We start from the raw sequence: 22,703 nt of genomic DNA, 5'->3' as shown, positions 1-22,703 counted from the left end.
TAATACCTACCAGCTTTCTAGATCTGAAATCTTGCTTTTCTTTCATGGTTTTGAATATGTAATTTCATTTTTAATTTGACTACAGGGTTTTTACACTAGCTATCTTCTCAGTTCCTTTGTGGAGTTAGGTAAAATTAATACAAATGTATACTTTACTATTTAAGATTACTGAAGATTTATTTTATGTGTGTGTGTGTGTGTGTGTGTGTTTCTTTTTTTCCATAACAGGGTTTCTCTGTGTAGCCCTGGCGGTTCTGGAACTCGCTTTGTAGACCAGGCTGGCCTCCAACTCAGAGATCCACCTACTTCTGCCTCCTAAATTCTGAGATTAAGGTGTGTGCCACCACCACCCTGTTATATTTATTATTTTATATTTACTAATTACTTAGAGATGAAAGAACATAAAACCCCCTTTACCTTAAATTTTCTCATTGACTGGTAAAGTCTTCCGAGGTTACCATAGTGTTTTGCAGTCTGCACATTAAATTCTCCGAAAGCTTTCTTAGCTAGCTGGAGTGAAGACAAGTGCAAGTCGTGTGCTTCCTGAAGCAGCCTCTGTTCCGTCTCCTTGTTATGACAGTCAATTGCAATCTCCTCTAAGATAAGTGCTGAACAGAGAAAGCGATACATTAGGAAACCCAAAATCCGTTTTCTAAAGGCCCACATTGAATTGAAAACTAAAGACTGTAGTATTTACTGAGTATTGAATACGTAACTGAGTGGGGTTCAGAACTTGCCAAGATCAGAGTGGTCTACATTTAAGTTTTTTCCCCCCCCCTTCTGAGCTGGGCTCTCGATATATAGCCCAAGCTGGATTTGAATTTATGGCAATCCTCCTGCTTCAACTTCTTTCTATGCTGGGATTCCAAGTGTGTGCCACTGTGCTAAGCCAAATTATTTCAACAGTACACTTGGGAAAGTCATTCTATTTACACAGTATATTTGTTCAAATGAGGGGGGAAATGGTGCTCCTTAAATTATTTTTTAGAATCAGCTTCTATTGCAATCGCCTGCTACATTTTATAAATTCCCCCATGGGAATGGTTGTGGGTGCCTATGTGAGCAACTGGGAGGCTGCAGCAGTAGGACTGGGAGTTTAAGGCTAGCCTTGGCTGCAAGACAAGTTTAAGGGCAGCCTGGAAAACATGAGACCTTGCCTCAAAAAACCACCCCCTCTAAAAAAAAAAAAAAAAAAAAAAAGAAGAAGAAGAAGAAGAAGAAGGAAGAAGAAGAAGAAGAAGAAGAAGAAGAAGAAGAAGAAGAAGAAGAAGAAGAAGAAGAAGAAGAAGAAAAAGAAGAAGAAGAAGAAAAGAAAAAATGAATGCTAGGAGAAGTGAAAGTTAAGCTGCACAACTACCAGGAGTGCTAATTTAAGCACTTCTGACAATTCTGAAAGCACCCTTTAGGAAATATAACCTTTAACCAAACACAACCAAAACAGCGCTTGCTCCTCTTACTCCATTAACTCAACTGGGTCAAAAGACATTTCAACTTCAAAGTTCCACCCAAGGTTTCCAAATCCATATAAAACCAAGAACACAGACACTGCCCGCTCATTTTACATGCCAGCATTGTCGGGTACAGAGGCAGTGAAAAGATAGCCACCGTAAGGAAAAGAAGAAAGTACACGCCTATGTGTACTGAGATGGAAACATGCTCAGGACACAGCAGGTGAAAACATAAAGATAGAAGCTACTTTCTCCAATATTTATCTACTGTGTGGGTGGGGTGGACACCAGGGACCGAGTCTAGGCTATGGAGCTTGGCAGCGAGCCCTCTCCTCCCTCAGCCATCTCACTTGTCCTTTGCTGTCTCACGTGAAGAAAGGAATTAAGTAACCAACACAACGGTGACTCAGTATTAGTGAGGCTTTGTGTAACTGATTTTTCTTCTTCTTACTATCTAACTCATTGCTGGTATTGCTGGTGTTAAGGTGAGTGAAGATAACTAGGACTAGGGTAAGTCTCACCCAGGGACATATTTACCGCAGGGTGACCCACTGTGACCACTACAGAGTCAAAGCACTAAGTGACAGAGCACTGGTGAGGGGAGCAGAAAAGGAAAAACAAGCAAAGAATTTGGCAAGAACACTTAAAAGTTGGGGTAAAGGAATACCGCACACTGCAAGCTAGCCTGAACTATGTTACTGTGGACTCGTCTGCATGACTCCTGCATCTTACTCAAAGGAAAGGGGTGGTGGGAGAAGTAAAATAAACAATCAACAATGTTATTATATCAAAGAGATGAACCACAGGAGTCGAGGAATTATTTTAGTCATATATCCACACAATTTAACAGTCTAACTTAATGCCATATATTAATTTACAACCATCTGAGAATGGTGTAGGAGGGTCTTCTTTCTATGTGTTGCTTTCATTGGTTGAATAAAAAAAAAAAAAAAAACTGCCTAAGCCTTTTGATAGGGCAAAACTTAAATAGGTGGGAAAAAGAGAACTGGATGCTGGAGGAAGGAGGCAGGCAGAGAGCCACCTGCCGTAAAGCTGCCAGGTCAGACATGTTGAATCCCGATAAGCCATGAGCTTGTGATGATACACAGATTTAATAGAAATGGGTTGAATCAAGATGTGAGAGTTATCCAATAAGAGGCTAGAACTAATGGGCCAGGCAGTGTTTAAATGAATACAGTTTCTGTGTAATTATTTTGGATGTAAGTTAGTTGGGCTGCCAACGCAGCCTGCTGCACTCCTACTACAAATTGGCGCCCAATGTGGGGCCCGAACCCATGACCCTGAGATTAAGAGTCTCATGCTAGATTACAAAGGGTACCTTTCACCCTCTTTGAAGAGGCCAAAAGAAGATGATCTTCAGGTAGGATGTGGGTAATGATACCAATGGCTCTTTCTGCATGAAATCTGCAATAGACATAGATAGAGTCTAGTGTTTCTTTTTAGTTAAAAGTGATTTAAAAACCGTAACAACATGTATTACAATACTGACAGAAAGTACTAGGAAAACTACAAAGAATAGAGTTCTGGGGCTGGGGAGATGGCTCAGCAGTTAAGAGCACTGACTGTTCTCCCACAGGTTCAAGTACTCACATCAGGTGTCTCACAAACGCTTAACTCCAGCTTCAGAGGATCTGAATGGGCATCTGCATTCATATGTTGTGTGTGTGCATGTACATGTGCGCGCGTGCGCACACACACACACACACACACAAACACACTTTCTTTCTGATACATACACATAACTCTTTAAAAAAATGAGGTTTTAAGGATCAGAGTTTCCTGTTTTGATGAACTGGGAGTCAAATCCAGGATCTCTTTACATGCTAGGCAAGCACTCTGAGCTTCATTCCCAGCCCTAAATTTTCAGCCCATTGTATTTTCATCTCTCTCAAAATAAAAGTCCCAATTATCATTACAAGACTGATCTCTGCCACTTCTCTCTCAACGTCATTTCCTGCCATTCCCACATCAACCCTCTTAGCCTCCAGTCACACACACCTAGCAATTTCCGGAGAAAACCATGCTCTCACCCCAGCAGTGCTTTCCTTCTGTGCACGCATGGCTCACTTCCACCAAACAGAGTATATAAAGTCCCTTAAAAAAATTACTCACTTCCCTGATTTTTTTCCCTGTTACCTGTCCATGGTAACATCTGGTTGTCTGTTCACAGCCCAGCCCACTAAACACAAGACAAACTACTTGCCTATTATACCTGCTACTCCCTTAAAAATCAAACTTTTTTTTTTTTTTTTAAAAAAAAAAGGTTTGTCATTTTAAATTATGTATCTGAGTGTGGGTATGTGCATGTGAGAAGCCCACAGAGGTGAGGTGTTACATTTCCCTTGTGCTGGAATTACAGGTTGTTCTAAGATACCAGACATGAGTACTGCAAACCAAACTCAGGTCCTCTGAAAGAACAGTATTCATTCTTCACCACTGAGCCATCTCTTTAGTTCCCCACTCAAAATTCTTATCTCTGTCTATCTTCAAATTTACCAGTTCTCTTTAGTTTTTAACATGCTGTTTGATTTCTCCACAGAGTTTTGATATCAGTGACTATACAAGTGCCTTTTCCTCAGCTCTGTTGATTTCTTTCTTTGAGGTATGGTTTCATTTGGTGGCCCACACTGGCCTCAAACTCCTGGCAATTCTTCTGTCTCACCTGAGTGTTAGTGTGCCACCATGTTTTTTAGTATATTCAGAGTACATCCACCACTGCAACCAATTTTAGGATTTTTTTTTATCACCTTAAAACAATTCCTAGATACATCTAGCAATCCCCACATTCCTCCAACACCCCAAGTCTAAGAACCATTCACTTTCTATCTCTAGTTGCCTTTCTAGCCATATATAAATAAAGCCACACAAACTGTGATCCTTTGTGACTAGCTTCTGTAAGTTAGTACGTTTACAAGGCTCAACCATGCTGGAGGATGAATTTTGTTTAAAATTCCCAGCCTTCAAGATGAAGCAGGTGGTGCCAGGCAGTGGTAGTGCACACCTTTAATCCTAGCACTTGGGAGGCAGAGGCAGGCAGATCGCTGTATGATTTTGAGGCCAGCATGGTCTATAGAGTGAGTTCCACGACAGCCAGGGTTGCACAGAGAAACTATGCCTTGAAAAGCCAAAAAGGAAAAGTCTCTGGGGCTTTTTTGTTTGTTTGTTTTCTGAAGAAAGGGGGTTTTGCTGTGTAATGTTGGTTGGCCTGGAACTCATTGGATAACCCAGAGTTGCCCTAAAAAAATTTTGGAGAAAAGTGATCAAGAGTTAATTTTCTCCTTCCACCACATGGGTCTCAGGGATGAACTCAGCTTGTCACACTTGCCAGCAAGTGCCTTGAATTCTTCATCTTCTAGACCCAGCATTAGTGATGGCATTACAGGTATGTCCTACCTGGCCTTCTTTTTGCCTTCATTGTTCCTCCAAAATATTACTGGTTTCCTCTTCTATATCAGATCTAGAGAACTTTCTTTGTAAGGAGTATACACAGTAAATACTTCGTTACGGTGTTTTTTTTCTTTCTTTCTTTCTTTCTTTCTTTCTTTCTTTCTTTCTTTCTTTCTTTCTTTTTTTTTTTTTTGTTTTTCGAGACAGGGTTTCTCTGTAGCTTTTGTAGCCTGTTCTGAAACTTGCTCTGTAGACCAGACTGGCCTTGAACTCACAGAGATCTGCCTGCCTCTGCCTCCTGAGTGCTGGGATTAAAGGTATGCGACACAACTGTCCAGCTGGTAACAAGTTCTTTCACAACTACTTAAGTCTAGTAGTATCATGAAATAGTCATAGGAAATAGATGAACAAATGGGCATGCCTATGACCCATGAAAATAGTTTTGCATGTAGGTCATATAGTTCATGGCTGAGGATTTTAGAGACCATTCTTTGTTGATGGGAATTTTCCTCACTCTTGCAGGCTTAGATATACATTTAAAAGAAGAGCTATAGTTTACCTAGTTTTTCTCTTTTCAGAAACAAGTTTGGAGGTTGTTAAATTTGTCACCAAGCCAGAGACTATTAATTACTCAAAGAAAAAAAATCACTGAAGGAAATACTGAAAAGAGCTCATTCCGTACAGAAATACACAAATTTTAATTTGAAACCAAAGGAAGCCCAAATGGATGCCTTAAAAATTGAAATGATTTTTAAATGACTTCAAACATTTTACCACCAGGAAGACAAATTTATCCACACAATACTTAAGGACTAGTACACTACAGGGGAACAGTATTATCCTTGTCGGAAAAGGGGGAACTTACAGGGCATTGTCAAACTTCCCAGAGCTGTACTGGTGAACGTAGGAAGAGTAAGCCAAATCTTCATGAGCTGTTGCTACATGTATATTTTTGCCTCCAAACACTGACTGTCGAATGTCAAGGGCTGCCTGAAAGAACCATAGACATTTAGTAATACTGTATACTACTTAAGTTAAATTAACTATCCTCACATTCTCTGTACCTAATCCCTTAAATTTCAAATGGGAAGTCCTGCTGGATTTAAACAAGAGCAGAACCTGCAAGTCACCCCACAACAGCCTGGTTCTGTGAAGATACACCTGCTTTGGGAATTCCATCAGTTGGTTTTCTGTAGTAAGGAAACAAAGGGGATGAACAAGGCAACGCTTCACCACAGAGCCACAGCCTCGGCCCTAATAGCTTCTTTAAAAGAGAACTGTAAAATAAGAATTATCTTTAATTCCAGCCCTAAAGAGGCAGAGGCAGGTGGATCTCTGTGTGTGAGACCAGTCTAATCTACAGACTGAGTTCCAGGACAGAAATATAGAGAAACCCTGTCTCAAGGGAAAAAAAAAATCTGTGCTACCTTGTCCAGAGCTATTGCACAGGATTCCATTATCTGAATAATGACTCCAAGGCCTAAAATTATAGTTACCAACCCTTGCTGGCAAAAAAGGCAGGTAGATTGACCCTTGATAAATATGCTACAAAGTAAAGCCATCACCTAGGCAACAGAAAGTACTGTGGAATATGGACCCACAGTCTAATAATAATAGTCCTGGATGAGTCTCTTCAATTCTTAAAACATTTGACTTTTATGTCTTTTACATAACACTTAGTAAAGCAATGGTGAGACCTACAAGAGTAAGGAAGGGCTACACAAAGCTTTTTATTTCTTAAATTATTTTTACTTTATTGGTGTTTTGCCTGCATATATGGATGTATGTCTGTGTGAAGGTGTCAGATCTCCCGGAATTGCAGTTAGAGACAGTTGTGGCTGGGAATACAACCCAGGTCCTTGAAAACAGAAAAAAAAAAAAAACCCTCTTAACCACTGTGGGGCCATCTCTCCAGCCGACTCAGGAGTTATTTTACAATGACAAATGGCAAACAATATAGGCCAGCAAATCAATTAAAATTAGAAGTAAAGGGAAATAACAATTAGACATACCTGATAAATTGCAACAGACTGACAGATATTGTCTACATTGAGTAATAGAACCCATAATCTAGCAGCGTATCAGAGTATTTTTGGGGTGTTTGGATCCAAATGATCTCTATAAAAAGATAAAGAACTATTAGATATAAAGTTGAGAAACATTAAAAACAGTATCTTTATACAATCACCTACCGTGCCAAATACAACCGCATGTTTAATTAATTGTTCTGCCTTCTTAAATTCACGTTTTACTACACAAGCCTAAAGACAAACAAAGGGAAATTATTAAACAACTTTCAACCAGTGATTAGTGCACTACCATAGTATAGTTTCAGACCACACTATAATAGTCAATTAAAAAAAATAAATCGATGATTCTGCTGGGCAAGAGTGGTGCGTATCAGGCTGGAGAGATGGCTCAGTGGTTAAGAGCACTGGCTTGCTTTTCCAGAGGTCCTGAGTTCAATTCCCAGCAACCATATCGTGGCTCACAACCACCTATAGGAGATCTGGTGCCCTCTTCTGGTGTGGAGGGCACACATAGAGGCAGAATGTTGTATACATAATAAAGAAATATATATTTAAAAAAGTGGTGCATGTCTTGTAATTCCAGCACTCAGGAGGCATGGGCAGGCAGATCTCTTGAGTTTCGGGGCCAACCTGTTCTACAGAGTGAAATTCCAGGACAGTCAAAGATACACAAAGAAATCCTGTAGCAGTAGGTGGGGTGGGGGTGTCTTTCAATTGTAATTTCTTTCCAAGTCTCTAATACATTTTTAAAGAAATAGATCTGTAAACAACTTGGGAAAATTCTGGTAATTTATTCCAGTATAAATGTTGCAAACAAAGGTATCCACAAACTGGTACGAGCCTACCCCTTTATAACACTATACTAAAATGTTGGGGGGAAGATTCAGCATAATATTTTTAAGTACAAATTCCATTTCTGGAATGGGTTACAATGACTTCTCACTTTCTGTTATATAACAAATACATGTATATATTTTTTAAATATGGTTTTCATGTGTGGGGTATTTGTATGCATGCTAGAAGAAGGTGTTAGATCTAAAATTGGAGAGGTGTTTGTGAGTTGGCCATATGGTGCTGGGAATCAAACCTGGGTCTTCTGGAAAAGTAGGCAATGTTTTAACTGCTTGACCATCCCTCCCAGTCCCATACTTAAAATTATTTGCTAATAACTTGTTGTATATACACACACATGCACATATATGCAAATGAATAGAACATGTGGCAGTCAGAGGTCGCTTACAACATTTGGTTCTTTCTTAAAGTCTCAAAGGGGCTGAACTCAGGTGTCATACTTAGTGGCAAGTGCCTTTACCATCTGAAGCCATCTGACTGGACCTTTTTGTTAAACTGCAAACCTGATGCTATCCTGGAACTAGCTCTATAGAACAGGTTGGCCTCAAACTCAGAGATCCACCTGTCTCTGCAACCTGAGTTCTGGAATTAAAGGCCACCACTACCCACTGCCAGCCTAAAAATATTTTGAACCACGGGGACTTCTAGTTTTTGAACTCTAAATACCATGTGCATATACAAATTTTGCATGTTCTATTTACTTCCTACAAGCATATATTTAATGTTTAAATTAAGCATGCTAATATCTTTTTCTCATACGGATGCCATCTAAGTATTTATGGTTGCTATTCACATTCCTCTAAAGTGAATAATGGAGACTCAGGCACAATAGGACATGCCTATAGCCCAAGTAAAATCACAATTTGAGGGTAGTCTTGACTAAGTTTTTTTTTTTGGTTTTCGAGACAGGGTTTCTCTGTGGCTTTGGAGCCTATCCTGGAACTAGCTCTTGTAGACCAGGCTGGTCTCGAACTCACAGAGATCCGCCTGCCTCTGCCTCCCGAGTGGCTGGGATTAAAGGCGTGCGCCACCACCGCCCGGCTTGACTAAGTTTAAAGCTAGCTGAAGTTACATACCAAGATCACATCTCAATATATAACTTTTTACTATTTCACAGAACAAGCGATGTCTTCTAAACCAAAAATCTGCAATCTTTTTTCAGATTGAAATGACTCAGATCAAAGCAACCAAATGGAATACTCAGTTTTGAGTAACTTTGGTACAAAAGAACATATATTAAAGTTCATCAGTAGGCCGGGCGGTGGTGGCGCACACCTTTTAATCCCAGCACTCGGGAGGCAGAGGCAGGCGGATCTCTGAGTTCGAGGCCAGCCTGGTCTACAAGAGCTAGTTCCAGGACAAGCTCTAGAAACTACAGGGAAACCCTGTCTCGAAAAAACAAAAATAAATAAATAAATAAATAAATAAATAAATAAATAATAAATGAAAAATAAAAATTTCATCAGTGCTTTATTTCAAGGCTTTTGTATACTAAAAGCTAACTTTGAGGTACTAATAATAGCCTCCAAGAATTCTTATATACTTATTTACAAAAAAAGAAACTAGAGAAAAAATCAAAGGCAGTCTATCAGGTCCAGTATAACAAGCTTTCTTCCACTGAGAAATGCAATGCAGAAGGAAGGTAAATACTACAGAAGACAGCCTAGCTCTAGGTCTACGGTCCACAACAATTTCTCCAATGAGAAACTGAGGGTTACTACATAGCTTTAAGGAAGACAAAATTCAAAGCATCAAATATTACTGTGGATTGTTACTTCAGTGAGCTCGAGCAATTATTTTTACAGTTTCTTTGATTATGGAAAACTTATGAGGCAGTTTTTTATTTGTTTGTTTGTTTGAGATAGGGTCTCTCCTATGCAGCCCTGGCTGTCCTGGAGCTTCGCCATGTAGCTCCAGGTTAACCTCAGACACTCACCTGCCTCTGCTTCCAGTGCTAGGATTAAGCTCTGGGAACTACACAGAGAAACGCAGAACACAGATCTAGTCAGTTGTCAAAGACTGAAAAACATTTTATTTTTAGACATCAGTATTCACCTTAGAAGCTTGTCTTAAAACATCCACCACACACTTTGACTGGCAAGCCTGCTGTAATTTCCCTTCATTGCCTCAACGCACCACTTATACGCCTTTGAAAAAATTGAGAAGAGAAAGAACTGAAACAGTGACAAACTAAATGACATTGTTTAATGAATTATCATAAATTTTTCCTACAAGATTTAAAATACTTAAACACACACAAAAATATTTATATTGGAAATTTTTCTGAGGTGATCTTTTTGAAAGTGTGCTGATCACACTATTTCTACTCTTCTATCTATATCTTCCTCCAGCAAAGTGTGGTGGCGTACACCTGTCATTGCCAGAGTCAGCAAGCCCACGCAACCAGGAGTTTCCTGAGCTCAGTGAGCTGGGAAGTGAACCTATATATGAATCCTACATCAAAACATTCTATAGGGATGGAGAGATAGCTCAGAGGTTAAGAGCACTGGCTGCTCTTCCGGAGGTCCTGAGTTTCAATTCCAGCAACCACATGGTGGCTAAGAACCATCTGTACTGAGATCTGGCGCCCTCCTCTGGCGTGTGGGCATACATAGAGACAGAATGTGTATACATAATAAATAAATAAATCTTAAAAATAATATTCCTATAGTTTTTTTTATAAATTAAAGTATTACAGATGGGATATATATTCAGGAAATGAGGCCCGTTCTATATTCTATGTTCCAGAAGCCATTACTGCATACAGCAGCTTCCTGAACCTGCCTTAGCAAACATTCCCCTTCTTCTAGCCCCTCAGTGAACTAAGCATATCTTTAAGGCTTCAGTCTTCCTAGACCAGCTTTCACATAGTTTCCTTTCCTTCTGTAACATTTCAGCTCCTCCCTCCTACCCCCATTTTCTATCTGAGACAGGGTTCACTATATAACCTTGGTTAGCCTAGAGCTCACTATGTAGACCAGGCTGGCCTCAAACTCAGAGAGAAGCCAACTGCCTCTGGTCTCAGTTGTTAGGATTAAAGGTGGCACACCATTAAACCCAGCTATAATTTTCCCTATTATTTATTTAGTTGAGTGCCTACTTTATACTGGATATTATAAGCACTTCATGGTTCATGATACATTTATACTGATAACACAGCACATGGTATGTCTGTTACTATGGAAAAGAAAGTTACAGAGGTCAAGTGGCAGGCAATGAGCTAGCATCTATGTAATATGAGGCAAAACAAACAAAAATGACCTTTTCCTAGTGATTAGCAGAAGGCAAAAAAAGCAAAGTAAGTTACCCTGGATAGTGGACAATTGCTATTATACAAAGAAAGAAGACAGCAAGATAACCCATTTTGGTTAATTCTGAGCTTAAACTGAGAGGTCCTGCCTCAAGCTGGAACAGTATTGTGATTCCTAGTATCATTCTTGAACTTCTGCACACATGCATACAAATGTATACATCAGCCCCCTGCCGACATACATGTTCTCACAAGCATGTGAATAGATATGTGCATACTTTATGCATACTACACATGCATACATATGAAAAAGGGCTGGAATGATGGCTCAGTGGTTAAGAGTAGCTGCTGGCCTTACAAAGGACCCACATTCTGTTTCCAGCGTCCACATTAGATTGCTTAGAACCACCCATAGTAACTGGAGTCCAACACCCTCTTCTAGCCTCCTCTGTACTCATGTACACACAGCAACACACAGACATACATGAAACACATTCAAAAATAAATCTATGTTTACATTTAACAAATTTATTTAATAAATCTATTTTTAGATTAAAGGCACATGTCTTTAATCCCAGCACTCAGGAGGCAGACATGGATGGATCTCTGTGAGTTTGAGGCCAGCCCTGGTCTACAGAGAGAGTTTCCAGGACAGCCAGGGCTACAGAGAGAAACCCTGTCTCAAACAAACAAACCCAAAAAGCAAATGAAGTATTTTTCCATTCTGCAATGAAACCTAAGACAGGAACCGAGTATGAGAAAGCTGTGAGTGGTGGTGCACGCCTGCAATCTGAGCTGCACTGATCTCAGCACTCAGGAGCCCGAGCCTCAGGCTACCAAGTCTTGTCTTATTCAAAAACACAAAACAACACACCCTAAGGACCACCCAATACCTAAAATGCAACTCAGAAGACAGGTAAGAGAAATGGCTTATCCTGTTCCAAAGGGAGCTACCTTGACACGCTTACCCCACCACGGTGTGGCTGGCACAGGTCGGCAATCCCAGAACTTGATAGGGTGATAGAGGAAGACCACAAATTTAAGGGCAGCTTGGGCTACAAAGAACCTTGTCTCAAAACAACACGCCAACTTACCCCTCATCATAGTGGCTTTTTGCAAATAGAAGTGCACATAGTTCTCCATAGAGAGCAGCTCTGTTTGCTTGCTGGCCATGCTTTGATAATTTATCCATGTAAGTCTGAGCTAACCTTAAATGTTTCTTCACCTAAATGATATTTGCAATTCCCATTCGCACATGAAGCAACCTGAAAAAGACAAAAAAAGCTTTACTTTGATACTTCCAGCATAGTGACCCTGATAACTTTTTGTTGTTGTTGTTTTTCAGGACAGGGTTTTCTGTGTAGCTTTGGAGCCTGTCCTAGAACTTGCTCTGTAGACCAGGCTGGCCCTGACCTCACAGCCTCCCAGCATGAGCCACCACCAACCTGGTCCCTGATAACCTCTTAAAATAATGGTGCAGCACTTAAATGAACAAGACAGTGGACACAAGAAATGAGGCTGCACTAGAAAGAACTGTTCTATCTACAGCACTGCTGATAATGCTGAGAATTTCTTGTGATGAATCTCAGAGATTCATTCTGTTCCTCTAAATATTCATGTATTTTGTGTATTTAGCGTGTGCTAAACAACAACAAAAGAATCCTTGTTCCAAATTCAAATACTATGCAGAAAAATAGTGAAGAAAATAAAGAACAATCTGACATATCACCACCCACCATTACCGTTCTTTTCAGTTTCCTGGACGTCTGTGCATCACTTCATCAGCTGCCACTGCTCTCATTCATGCTGCTTCCTAAGTGTTCATTTTAGCTTACTGTACCGCTGAGGTAAGTTCAATGATACAATAGTGATACCTATTTGTCCTATACCCTCTGTGGCTGAAAAATCCTGAGCACACCACACAAAATAATGTTTAACCTGCTAACAACCTAATGAGTACACAAGTGTATCAACATGCTTTAGAGCAGACTAAACTCTAGACGGCAGTAGACTATCCATCACAGACTACAGGACAAGAATAGTTCTCAGGACAAATACTTATCTATTATAGTGGCTGGCTGAATGTAATGTCTATTTACAAGGCACTACATTCTGACAACGCTTAGAACCCAGAGGCAATAAAGACATAAAAGACATTTAAAAAGAAAACCAAGCAGAGCATTAATACCAGTACTCTAGAGGCAGAGCTAGGCCTAAATAATGGAACTGTCAAAACCATGTGAGAAGCAGGCACAGCTAGGCGGTAGAGGCCCTCCCTACCTAATTATGTATGAGGCCCTAATTCAGTCCCTAGCACTGGAGAAGAGAAAGGGATGGAGGGAAGGAGAAATTAATCTCGATATTCTAGATGGTGGTGGAATGACTCTATTTCTGAGCAGGGCAGTCAAGGTTGAGCAGAATATGAACTTAAGAGTAAAGCATCTACAGCTAAAAATATTTTTTAAAAAAGAAAAAACAAAAACAAATCAACAGATACTTGAGTAGGCTTGTGGCACAAGTCTTGCAATTTACAACCTGCTTGAGCTACAGAATGAGTCTGAGGCCATATTGGGTACTGTAGAAAGACCTTGTATACAAATACAAATAACAGCAGGACTGAGGATTGTAGTGATATTTTGTTTGTAATCTAACAAATAAAGCCTGCCTAAAGATCAGAGTACAGAGCTAAACTACTAGGAAATAGAGGCCAGGCAGTGGTGGCACACACCTTTAATCCCAGCACTCCCAGAGGCAGAAAAGATCTCTGAGTTCAAGGCCACCCACCTTATACTACTACTCAAGATTGATCCAGTCTCAGAGAGAAAGAGAGCCAGGGTAGTGGTGGCTCACACTTTTAATCCCAGTATGTGGGAGTCACACACCTTTAATCCCAGCACTAAGGAGGTGGAGACAAGGAGGAATAGGACTGGGCGGAGAGAGGAGTATAATGGAGGAGGAGCTTGGAGGAATTCAGGTTGAGGGGTTCAGCCAGAGAGGCAGTCTGAGGTTCAATAGAGAGCTTCAGTTTGGGGATTCATGGAGACAGGATCACCCCTTCAGTATGAGCATTGGTAGAGGTAAGAACTCTCTAGTGGCTGACTGCTCTGCTTCTCTGATCCTTCAGCTTTCACCCCCTGATAGCTGACTCCTGGATTTTATTATCAAGAACAATTAGAATTCAATGCTACAGAGGATGTGGCTCAGTTGGTAGTATGCCTATTTAGCATGCATGATACTGATGTGGGATGTCTCTCTGTATGCTGTGGATATGTATTATTACCATTGGTTAATAAAGAAGTTGTTTTGGCCACAGCCAGGCAGAAATAGAGTCTGGTGGGAAATTCAAAGAGATACAGGGAGAAAAAGGGAAGTCAAGGAGACAACCATCAGTTGCTGGAGAAGCAAGATGTGATGTAACAAGCCACAAGCATCATGGTAAAAATACAGAATAGTATAAATGGATTGATTTAAGTTGTAAGAGATAGTTAATAGATAGAGCTAATAGGTGAAACAGTTTGTAATTAATATTAAGCCTCAGAGTGACTATTCAGGACACTAGTAGGCTGGAGAGAAACCTCCAATTACACAAAACCTAGATTCAAACCTCAGCAACTACATAAACTAGACATGGTGGTGTGATTTGCCATCCCAGCATTTGGACAGTGGAGTCATGAGGATCAGATGTTAAAGGTAATTCTCAGCTGCACAGGCAGTTCAAAGATCGCCTGGTATACATGAGACTCTCTCGAGTGAAAGGGAATCACGAGTTGCCAATGCCCTTTATTTACCGTGAGTACTCCAGGAGGAAGATCATTTCTGGCCATTACTTAGTACTGGACATGAAGAGATGATAGACATTATTAATGCCAGAAAGGCACTGCCTGGTGCTTCCTCCAGTCCCATTGGTGGTCTTTTCAAACATACACTAAACATAGAGACCCATTAGGCTCTGTGTATCCATCTGGGCTGAAAGTAAGCAGGATGGAAGAGCCAAGGAACTTCTGGTGCATTTCACAGATCTGAGCAAAGGGTGTGTTGCCAAGGCTCCCACTTGCACTTTCACAATTAACAATGTGAAATCAAACCTCCCTTATCAACCACTATCGCAAAAGTAACTGGTTTATTTTTGTTGTTATTGGTTGGTTCTTTTTTTTTTTTTTGAGACAGGGTCTCTACATAGTCCCAGCAGTTCTAGAATTCACAGAGATCCCCCTGCCTCTGCATCTCAGGTGCTGAGATTAAAGGCATATGCCATCATGCTGGGCTAAAAAGCAACTATTGTTTACCATGTCAAACTATGTAAAGTTTCAAATGAGAAAAAAGCAAACATAGAGTATTCAGTCATTCAGTTTATAAATATATTTATTGCAAGACAGAAGAGCTGGACTGGCGAGGTGGCTCAAAGGGCAAAGGCAGTGATGCATGTAAAACCCGATGACCTGAGATTGGTCCCCAGGTTTTAGTGGAACAAGAAAACAGAATCCTAAAGTTGTCACTCTGACTCCCACACAAGAGGCAGGGCATATGTGAGCCTATGTGTACACTCACGTGCACCTGCACACCACAGAGTCAAAACAAAATGAAAACTGGCTAGAGATGTCTCAATGGAGAAGGTGTTGCCATGAAACCTAAGGGCCAGAGTTTGGATTCCCCAGAACCTACCTATATAATAAGGGGTAGGCCTGGTGGCGTCTGTAATTTCCAGTTCTTGGGAGGTGAGAGACAGGGGATTCCTGGAGCAAACTAAATAGCTAGATGGGACCTTACCTCAGCAAATAAAATATTTTGTTTATTTATTATGTATACAATATTCTGTCTGTTATGTCTGCAGGACAAGAAGAGGGGCGTCAGACCTCATTACAGATGGTTGTGAGCCACCATGTGGTTGCTGGGGGATTGAACTCAGGGACTTTTGGAAGAGCAGGCAATGCTCTTAAACGCTGAGCCATCTCTCCAGCCCTATCTATCATTTTTTCCCCCACAGGGTAAAATTCTCAAGGTTCATCCACACTGCAGCACACAGAATTGACTATCTTTTATCTGCAGACAGATACTTGAATTCGTTTCAGCTTCTGGCTCTGTATAGCATTCAAGTCTCGAGTCTCTGCTTTCTTTCATTTTTTTATTACATATTACTTGTACATGTGTATGTCTATGTATGAGGTCAGACGGGTATCAGATGTCTTGAAGCTGAAGTTACAGGCAGTTGTGAGCTACCTGATGTGTGGGTACTGGGAATGAAATTCATGCCCTATACAAGAACAGTATGTGTTGCAGGGAGGTGGTGGAGTATGCCTTTACTCCCATCACTTGGGAAGAAGACAGATCTCTGAGCTCAAGGCCAACATGGTCTACAGAGCGAGTTTCAGCTCAGCCAGGGGTACACAGACCCTGTCTCAGGAAGAAAAAAAAAAGAAAATTTGTGCTCTTAAACACTGAGCAATCTCTCTGGCCTGAGTCTATGGCTTCAGTGCTCTTGGACACGTACCTTGGAATGCAGCTGCTGGGCCCTATGTAATTCTATGTTAGATTCTGAGAAACTGCTAAACTGTATACTGCACAGCTGTATCATTTTACACTCAGCAACAGTGTGCAAGGTTTGCAATTTCTCTTCAATCGTCGGTACCACTAACTTTCTGCCTGTTTTAGTATTGCTGGAAATCCATCCTAGGACATGAGGCATGATGGGCAAGAGCTCTCTCTACTTCATTAGAACAAATTTTACATGCCCTTGGTACATGTGAAGAGGTACCTTATCTGATTTGATATAGAGTTCCCTGATGACTCATAATTTTAGTAATATTTTTCATATGCTCATTGGCAATTTACACCGCTTCTTTGCAAAGTGTCCACCTCAAATCTCTTTCCTATTTAAAAACGTGTCATTTGGGCAGGGGGTGAAGTGGGGTGATGCACACCTTTAATCCCAGCACTCGGAGGTAGAGGCAGGCAGATGGATCTCTGTGAATTTGAGGCCAGCCTGGTCTTCAAAGAGAGCTCCAGGACAGCCAGGGTTACACTTAGAAACCCTATCTCAAACAAACAAACAAACAAATAAAAACAAAACAAAAAACCTTGGGTCATTGTTATTGAGTTGTACTCCTTGATATACTCTAAATACTAGACCCTTGCCCAATACATGATCTGTAGTACTTCCCATTCTGCAGGTTGTCTTTCTAAGATGGGTCAGTGGGAATGGTGGTGTATCCCTTTAGTCCCAACACTCAGGACGCTCAGGTAGGAGAACTCAGTTTCTGGTTAGTCTTGGGTATATAGTGAGACCCTGACTGAAAGGAAATAAATAAGGATAATATGGGTGCAGGGACAGAAAAGAAAAGAGGGAGAGACTGACAGGATCCTGCTATGTTCCCTGAGTGCTGAGAAGTAAACCACAGACCCAGCTTGACTGTGCTGATACTGTCTTCTGACTGACTAAAGTTTCTAGGGGTTCTGGTTACTGCTTTTTTTTTTTTTTTTTTTTTCTTTCGTTTTTCGAGACAGGGTTTCTCTGCAGCTTTTTTTTTTTTTTTTTTTAGAGCCTGTCCTGCAACTAGCTCTTGTAGACCAGGCTGGCCTCGAACTCACAGAGATCCGCCTGCCTCTGCCTCCCGAGTGCTGGGATTAAAGGCGTGCGCCACCACCGCCCGGCTTACTGCTTCTTTTTTAAAACTTGTGTGTGTGTACATGTGTATATTAGTACTAAAGTACATGTGGTCAGAGGTCAGCATTGGATGTTTTCCTCAATTGCTATCCACCTTGCATTTTGAGAATCTCTCACTAAATCTAGAGCTTGTCAATTCAGACATGTGCCACCATGCCGATACACACCTACCTGTAACCTAAGTGCTTGCAGGGCTAGCACTCCCTTAACTCACTGGGTTATCTCCCCAGATGTTCCTTTTTTTTTTTTGAGACAAATCTCAATTCTGATTTCTAACTGTATTATCTGCAGCTTCCCTCCCCTCCTTTTTCTTTTTAATTAGTTTGCTTTAAAGCTAAGAAATCACTGTGAGGGTAGTCAACACAGCTCTTTCTGTGAGCCATTCTTCCTCCTCAGAGCCTAAGCTTGTCAATAAGTTTGATCTCCAGCACAGAAAGAGGAAAGAATAATTTGAAGAAATATTTACCTGAAACATACTTCTAATTCTGAAGCACTGACAACTTTTGCACAGGAGAAGTCAGCTGTGGCTAATTTGAGGAAGCAGTATTAGAGTGGGGATGCCATTTGCCCTTGTCAGTGACCGACTCGGGTAATCCAAAGTCCTAGCTCTGACCTACAGACTCATAGGAAGATCTGCTAGTACATTAGGACCCTGTGTCTTGGTGGACTTGAAAATGTTTTCCTGCCAGGCGATGGTGGCGCACGCCTTTAATCCCAGCACTCGGGATGCAGAGGCAGGCGGATCTCTGTGAGTTCGAGACCAGCTTGGTCTACAGAGCTAGTTCCAGGACAGGCTCCAAAGCCACAGAAAAACCCTGTCTCGAAAAACCAAAAAAAAAAAAAAAAAGGAAAATGTTTTCCTTTGTCCTGGAAATCAGAGAGGTACACTATATTTTCCCCAAACACTGAGATACCACAATTTTCTTTCTTTGTTTTTCTTATTTTATTTTTTAAATTTCCTACTATCTTCCTTTAGTGTCTTTTTACTTATCTTTGGACTTCAAGGAATTAAACTACATGGGATTCATGTTCTCTTTAATCTGGGTTCAAGTTATTTCCTACCCAACAAACAGTTCAAGAAGGTTTTTACTGTATTAAAAAAACAAAATAGGCTGGGCATGGTGTCGTACACTTTAATTCTAGCACTTGGGAGGCAGAGGCAGGAAGATCTCTGTGAGTTTGAAGGCAGCCTGGTCTACACAGAAAGACCCTATCTCCACACATGCACAGTCTATAGCAAGTTAATAACATTTTGGAGATGGAGACTGGACTACTGAAAACATGGCATAATTACCATCTAAGAGATTTAGTCAATTGTTGGGAGTATGCCCAGAATTCTGAGCCCAAACCACTAACACCAAGTACCCCTATAGCTAAGCACCACCTAATCATAGGAATCTGCTCCAAGCTTACCTCACACAACACTCCACTGCTCGAAACCAGTGAAGCATCTCGTCATGTAGAGTACATAACTGAAGGCAAGACAGAAAAACCTTCTCAGCATCACTGTACCAGCCTGCATCGGAAAGAAATCCACCTGAAGAGCAAGGAAATCAGTAACATTAAGTGACTCGATAAACTGTAAGCTACAATGACATGTTTATAACAAAACACCTAAATCAAACACTCAATATTAATATTAAATAATTAATAATATTAACATCTTACCTTTAACTTTGGAAAAGTTTGATCTCCTGCACAGAAAGTGGGAATAATAACTTGAAGAAATATTTGCCTGAAATGTACTTTTAATACTGTATAATTGTGAAAACTATATGAATTATAAAATTATCACAGTATTTATATATGTAAATAAGAATATATATATAAATAAATAAATATAAAAGGATGTATGTTTATATCCCTTCCCAGAATATTTTAAAGTGGTTTCTGCTTATAAAGTATTTCCACAAAAAAATAAAAATACCAAATTTTGGAAAACAAAAACAAGGCCCTAAAAAGATTTAAGTCTCATAGCATACGGTAAACAGTTAAAGAATCTGGTGACAGCATGACACAGCAGAAAGGCGTGCTTTGGGATCACAGAGACAGGGGATTCTAAACATAGCTCACTAAAAGTATGAGTTGATCCACTTACTCAACTTCATTAAGTCTACTTCGGCATATGCAAATACTATTACTGTCACTGTGCTGGAATGCCACGAGAATTCAGGAAGACACCACTTACATGCTGAAGTTGAATAGGCCACACCTAGGTATGACAGTTGCTCACAATCTGCCTGTGCAGACTGTGGGAACTCTTGCAGGAACCCTTATTGTTAGAAGGTTTAACTCAAGGCCACTACAGAATAAACACTCCTCTACTTTCCCATTACTCACCTAACACAAAGCCAACCTGGATGGCCTTCTCTTTTACTGCAGCATCTGATTCTGCGATGTAAGAGCATCGTCTACTGAATGAGTAGGCCAGGACAGAAGCAACTTTAACACCATGATCCATCAAAGCCTGAAAACAATGATGAAGCAAATGTCTGAAAGAGAAGAGAAAGGTGATTCTAGAGAGGCAATTGATTTTGCCCCTTTAGAGAAAGCTGCTCCTCTATTAAATATGATACCATTGTTTTCTAAAAACAAAACAAGGTTAAGTAAAGCTAAGTCTGTAACCTGATGGTAACTAAGGATGAGGCTAGCTTTAAAAATCACATGTACGGGAGCTGGAGAGATGGTTCAGTGGTTAAGAGCACTGGCTGTTCTTCCTGAGGTCCAGGGATCAATTCCCAGCAACCACATGGCAGCTCACAACTGTCTGTGACTCCAGTTCCAGAGGATCAACACCCTCACACAGAGATACATGCAAAAAAAATAAATTTTAAAAATCGCATATACTCCAAAAACAAGACAATGGGGCTGGGGAGATGGCTCAGCACTTGCCACACAAGCCTGACAATGAGTCTGCATACACATAAAAGCTGGACACAGTAGTACAAGCACTAGAAATCCAGTGTAGCCCTACAGGAAGATGGGAGGCACAAATAAGAAACTTGCTAGAATGGCATATGTGGCAGTGAACATTAAGAAAGACACTGGCATCCAGGTGTAGTGGCACATGCCTTTAATCCTAGCACTTGGGAGGCAGAGGCAGCCAGCCTGGTCTACAGAATGAGTGCCAGGACAGGCTCCAAAGCTACAAAGAGAAACCCTGTCTCAAAAAAACAAAAACAAACAAAAAAAAAACAACAACAAAGAGCGAGAGCAAAAGAGAAAGAGAGAGAGAGAAAGAGAGAGAGAATATATCTCAGAAGGTGTAAGGTAAAGAAAGACCAACATCTAAAGCCAGACTGGGCTACATGACACTCTGCCTTAAAACTATCAAACCCCTCACTAAGAGCTTTATGTGTATTTATAAAGTAAAAATATGTTCTTTGACCTTTTCCCGTCAAAAAGAGTATAACTCTTATTTTTGTTATTCAAAGCTTTTCACTGAGTTATCGTCCCACTCCATGGAACTTGCTACCACAGTATTCAGTGGTTTTTTTGTCTGCTTATAAATTTTAATGGTGAAAACATTCTGCAAATGTCTATTACTGATGGCTGAACAAGGCAAGTATACTTAATATCACTGAATTATATACTATTTTATCATTTTATATGTATGATGAGTGTTTTGCCCGCATGTATGCCTATTGTCCTTGAAGGCCAGAAGAGGATACTGTACCCCTGAAACTAGAGTTTCATATAGCCACTATTCTATAGGTGCTAGGAATTGTATCTGAGTCCTCTGGGAGAGCAACCAGTCTTCTTAACCACTGAACCATCTCTCCAGCCCCTGAATCATACATTTTGAAATGGTTTAAGTAGCAAATTTTATGGTATATATGTTTTAGTATCTTTTTATTGGGGAGAGGGCTGTTTCCTCCTATCTGTAATTCAAGCCTCATGAAGGAGATGAAGGAAGATCAGAAGTTTAGCAAATTCAAGCCCATCTTGGGCCACGTGAGACTCAGAAGGAAGGACAGACGAATGTGTGAAAGCCAAAACACATACACACAAATTTACCTTTTATCCAAAGCTCTCAAAACTTTAGCAAAAACTTCCAATTCACAGAATTCACTGCCCAGTTGACATAAGCGTCCCTGTTGGTAAAGCTGTAATAAGAAGAAAAATAATTATTTTTAACTTTTTAATTTAACTTTCTGCTCTGTGATTTAGCACAACACCTCGCCGCCACGCCCCCTCCCCCCTCGGTCTCTCTGCTAGGTGACTGTATCTCAAGATGTAAACTCGCAGCTACTGTTACAGGACCACGCTGCCTGCCATGATGGCCATGGACTTTAACCCTCTAAAACTGTAAGCCCAAACAAACTATTCTCTAATTTAAAAAAACAAAAACAAAAGAAACCCCAGGATTTTAATGACTGATTTTAAGTATAAATACACAGCAATATCAGAAAAGAGGCTTGCATGAAGAAAATGCAACGAATAAATTTCTATAACTCATAAAACTTCATAAAACTTTAACATTGCACATAATTGCTCAGAATTAGTATTGTGAAATAGAATAGCACCTGGAACATTACAAATTACAAAGATGTGGTATTTAACTATATGTATCATACAGAAGCCCATTACTTAAGAAACTTAAATGTTTGTTTTTTTCTTTAAACAAAACTGGATAATTTTAAGTTATCAAAATAACAGCAAAGCCAGTATCTAGAAAGCAGCAGTCAATATGCTCCATTGGGCACTTCAGCCAATCTCAAATACTCAGCTTAGTTCTGCATATATTTCACAAACACTAACAGTATATAGTACATCTATCTAAAGATCCAAGATGACAGGATTCATATATTTCTGACTTGTCAGAACTGTTTTGTTGTTGTTGTTTGATTTCAGTTTTTCCAGACAAGATGTCTTCTCCGTGTGTGTGTGTGTGTGTGTGTGTGTGTGTGTGTGTGTATACCTGGTTATCCTAGAACTTGCTCTGTAGACTATGCTGGCCTCAAACTCAGAGATCTGCCTACCTCTGCATCCTGAATGCTGGAATTAAAGGTGTGTGCCCCTACTACCCAGCAGGAACCGGTACCTTTTAAAAG

At 40.4% G+C, this 22,703-nt stretch overlaps 1 protein-coding gene across 1 annotated transcript in view; it reads right to left on the bottom strand.

Moving 5' to 3' along the window:
* Appbp2 (amyloid beta precursor protein binding protein 2) overlaps positions 1–22,703 on the bottom strand; it is a 44,363-nt gene that overhangs the window by 5,164 nt on the left and 16,496 nt on the right. Inside the window, 16 exon segments of the mRNA XM_038328087.1 lie at positions 418–608; positions 2,788–2,873; positions 5,722–5,846; positions 6,869–6,912; positions 6,915–6,948; positions 6,951–6,974; positions 7,049–7,117; positions 9,794–9,823; positions 9,825–9,854; positions 9,856–9,885; positions 12,079–12,195; positions 12,197–12,240; positions 12,243–12,253; positions 19,063–19,186; positions 19,990–20,141; positions 21,667–21,755. Coding sequence (XP_038184015.1) covers positions 418–608; positions 2,788–2,873; positions 5,722–5,846; positions 6,869–6,912; positions 6,915–6,948; positions 6,951–6,974; positions 7,049–7,117; positions 9,794–9,823; positions 9,825–9,854; positions 9,856–9,885; positions 12,079–12,195; positions 12,197–12,240; positions 12,243–12,253; positions 19,063–19,186; positions 19,990–20,141; positions 21,667–21,755 — 1,200 coding nt within the window.

This window comes from Arvicola amphibius, chromosome 4, assembly GCF_903992535.2.
Source record: "Arvicola amphibius chromosome 4, mArvAmp1.2, whole genome shotgun sequence".
Classification (NCBI taxonomy): Eukaryota; Metazoa; Chordata; class Mammalia; order Rodentia; family Cricetidae; genus Arvicola; species Arvicola amphibius.
Note: the sequence above shows the minus strand (reverse complement) of the source record. Positions and strands in the feature narration are given on the sequence as shown.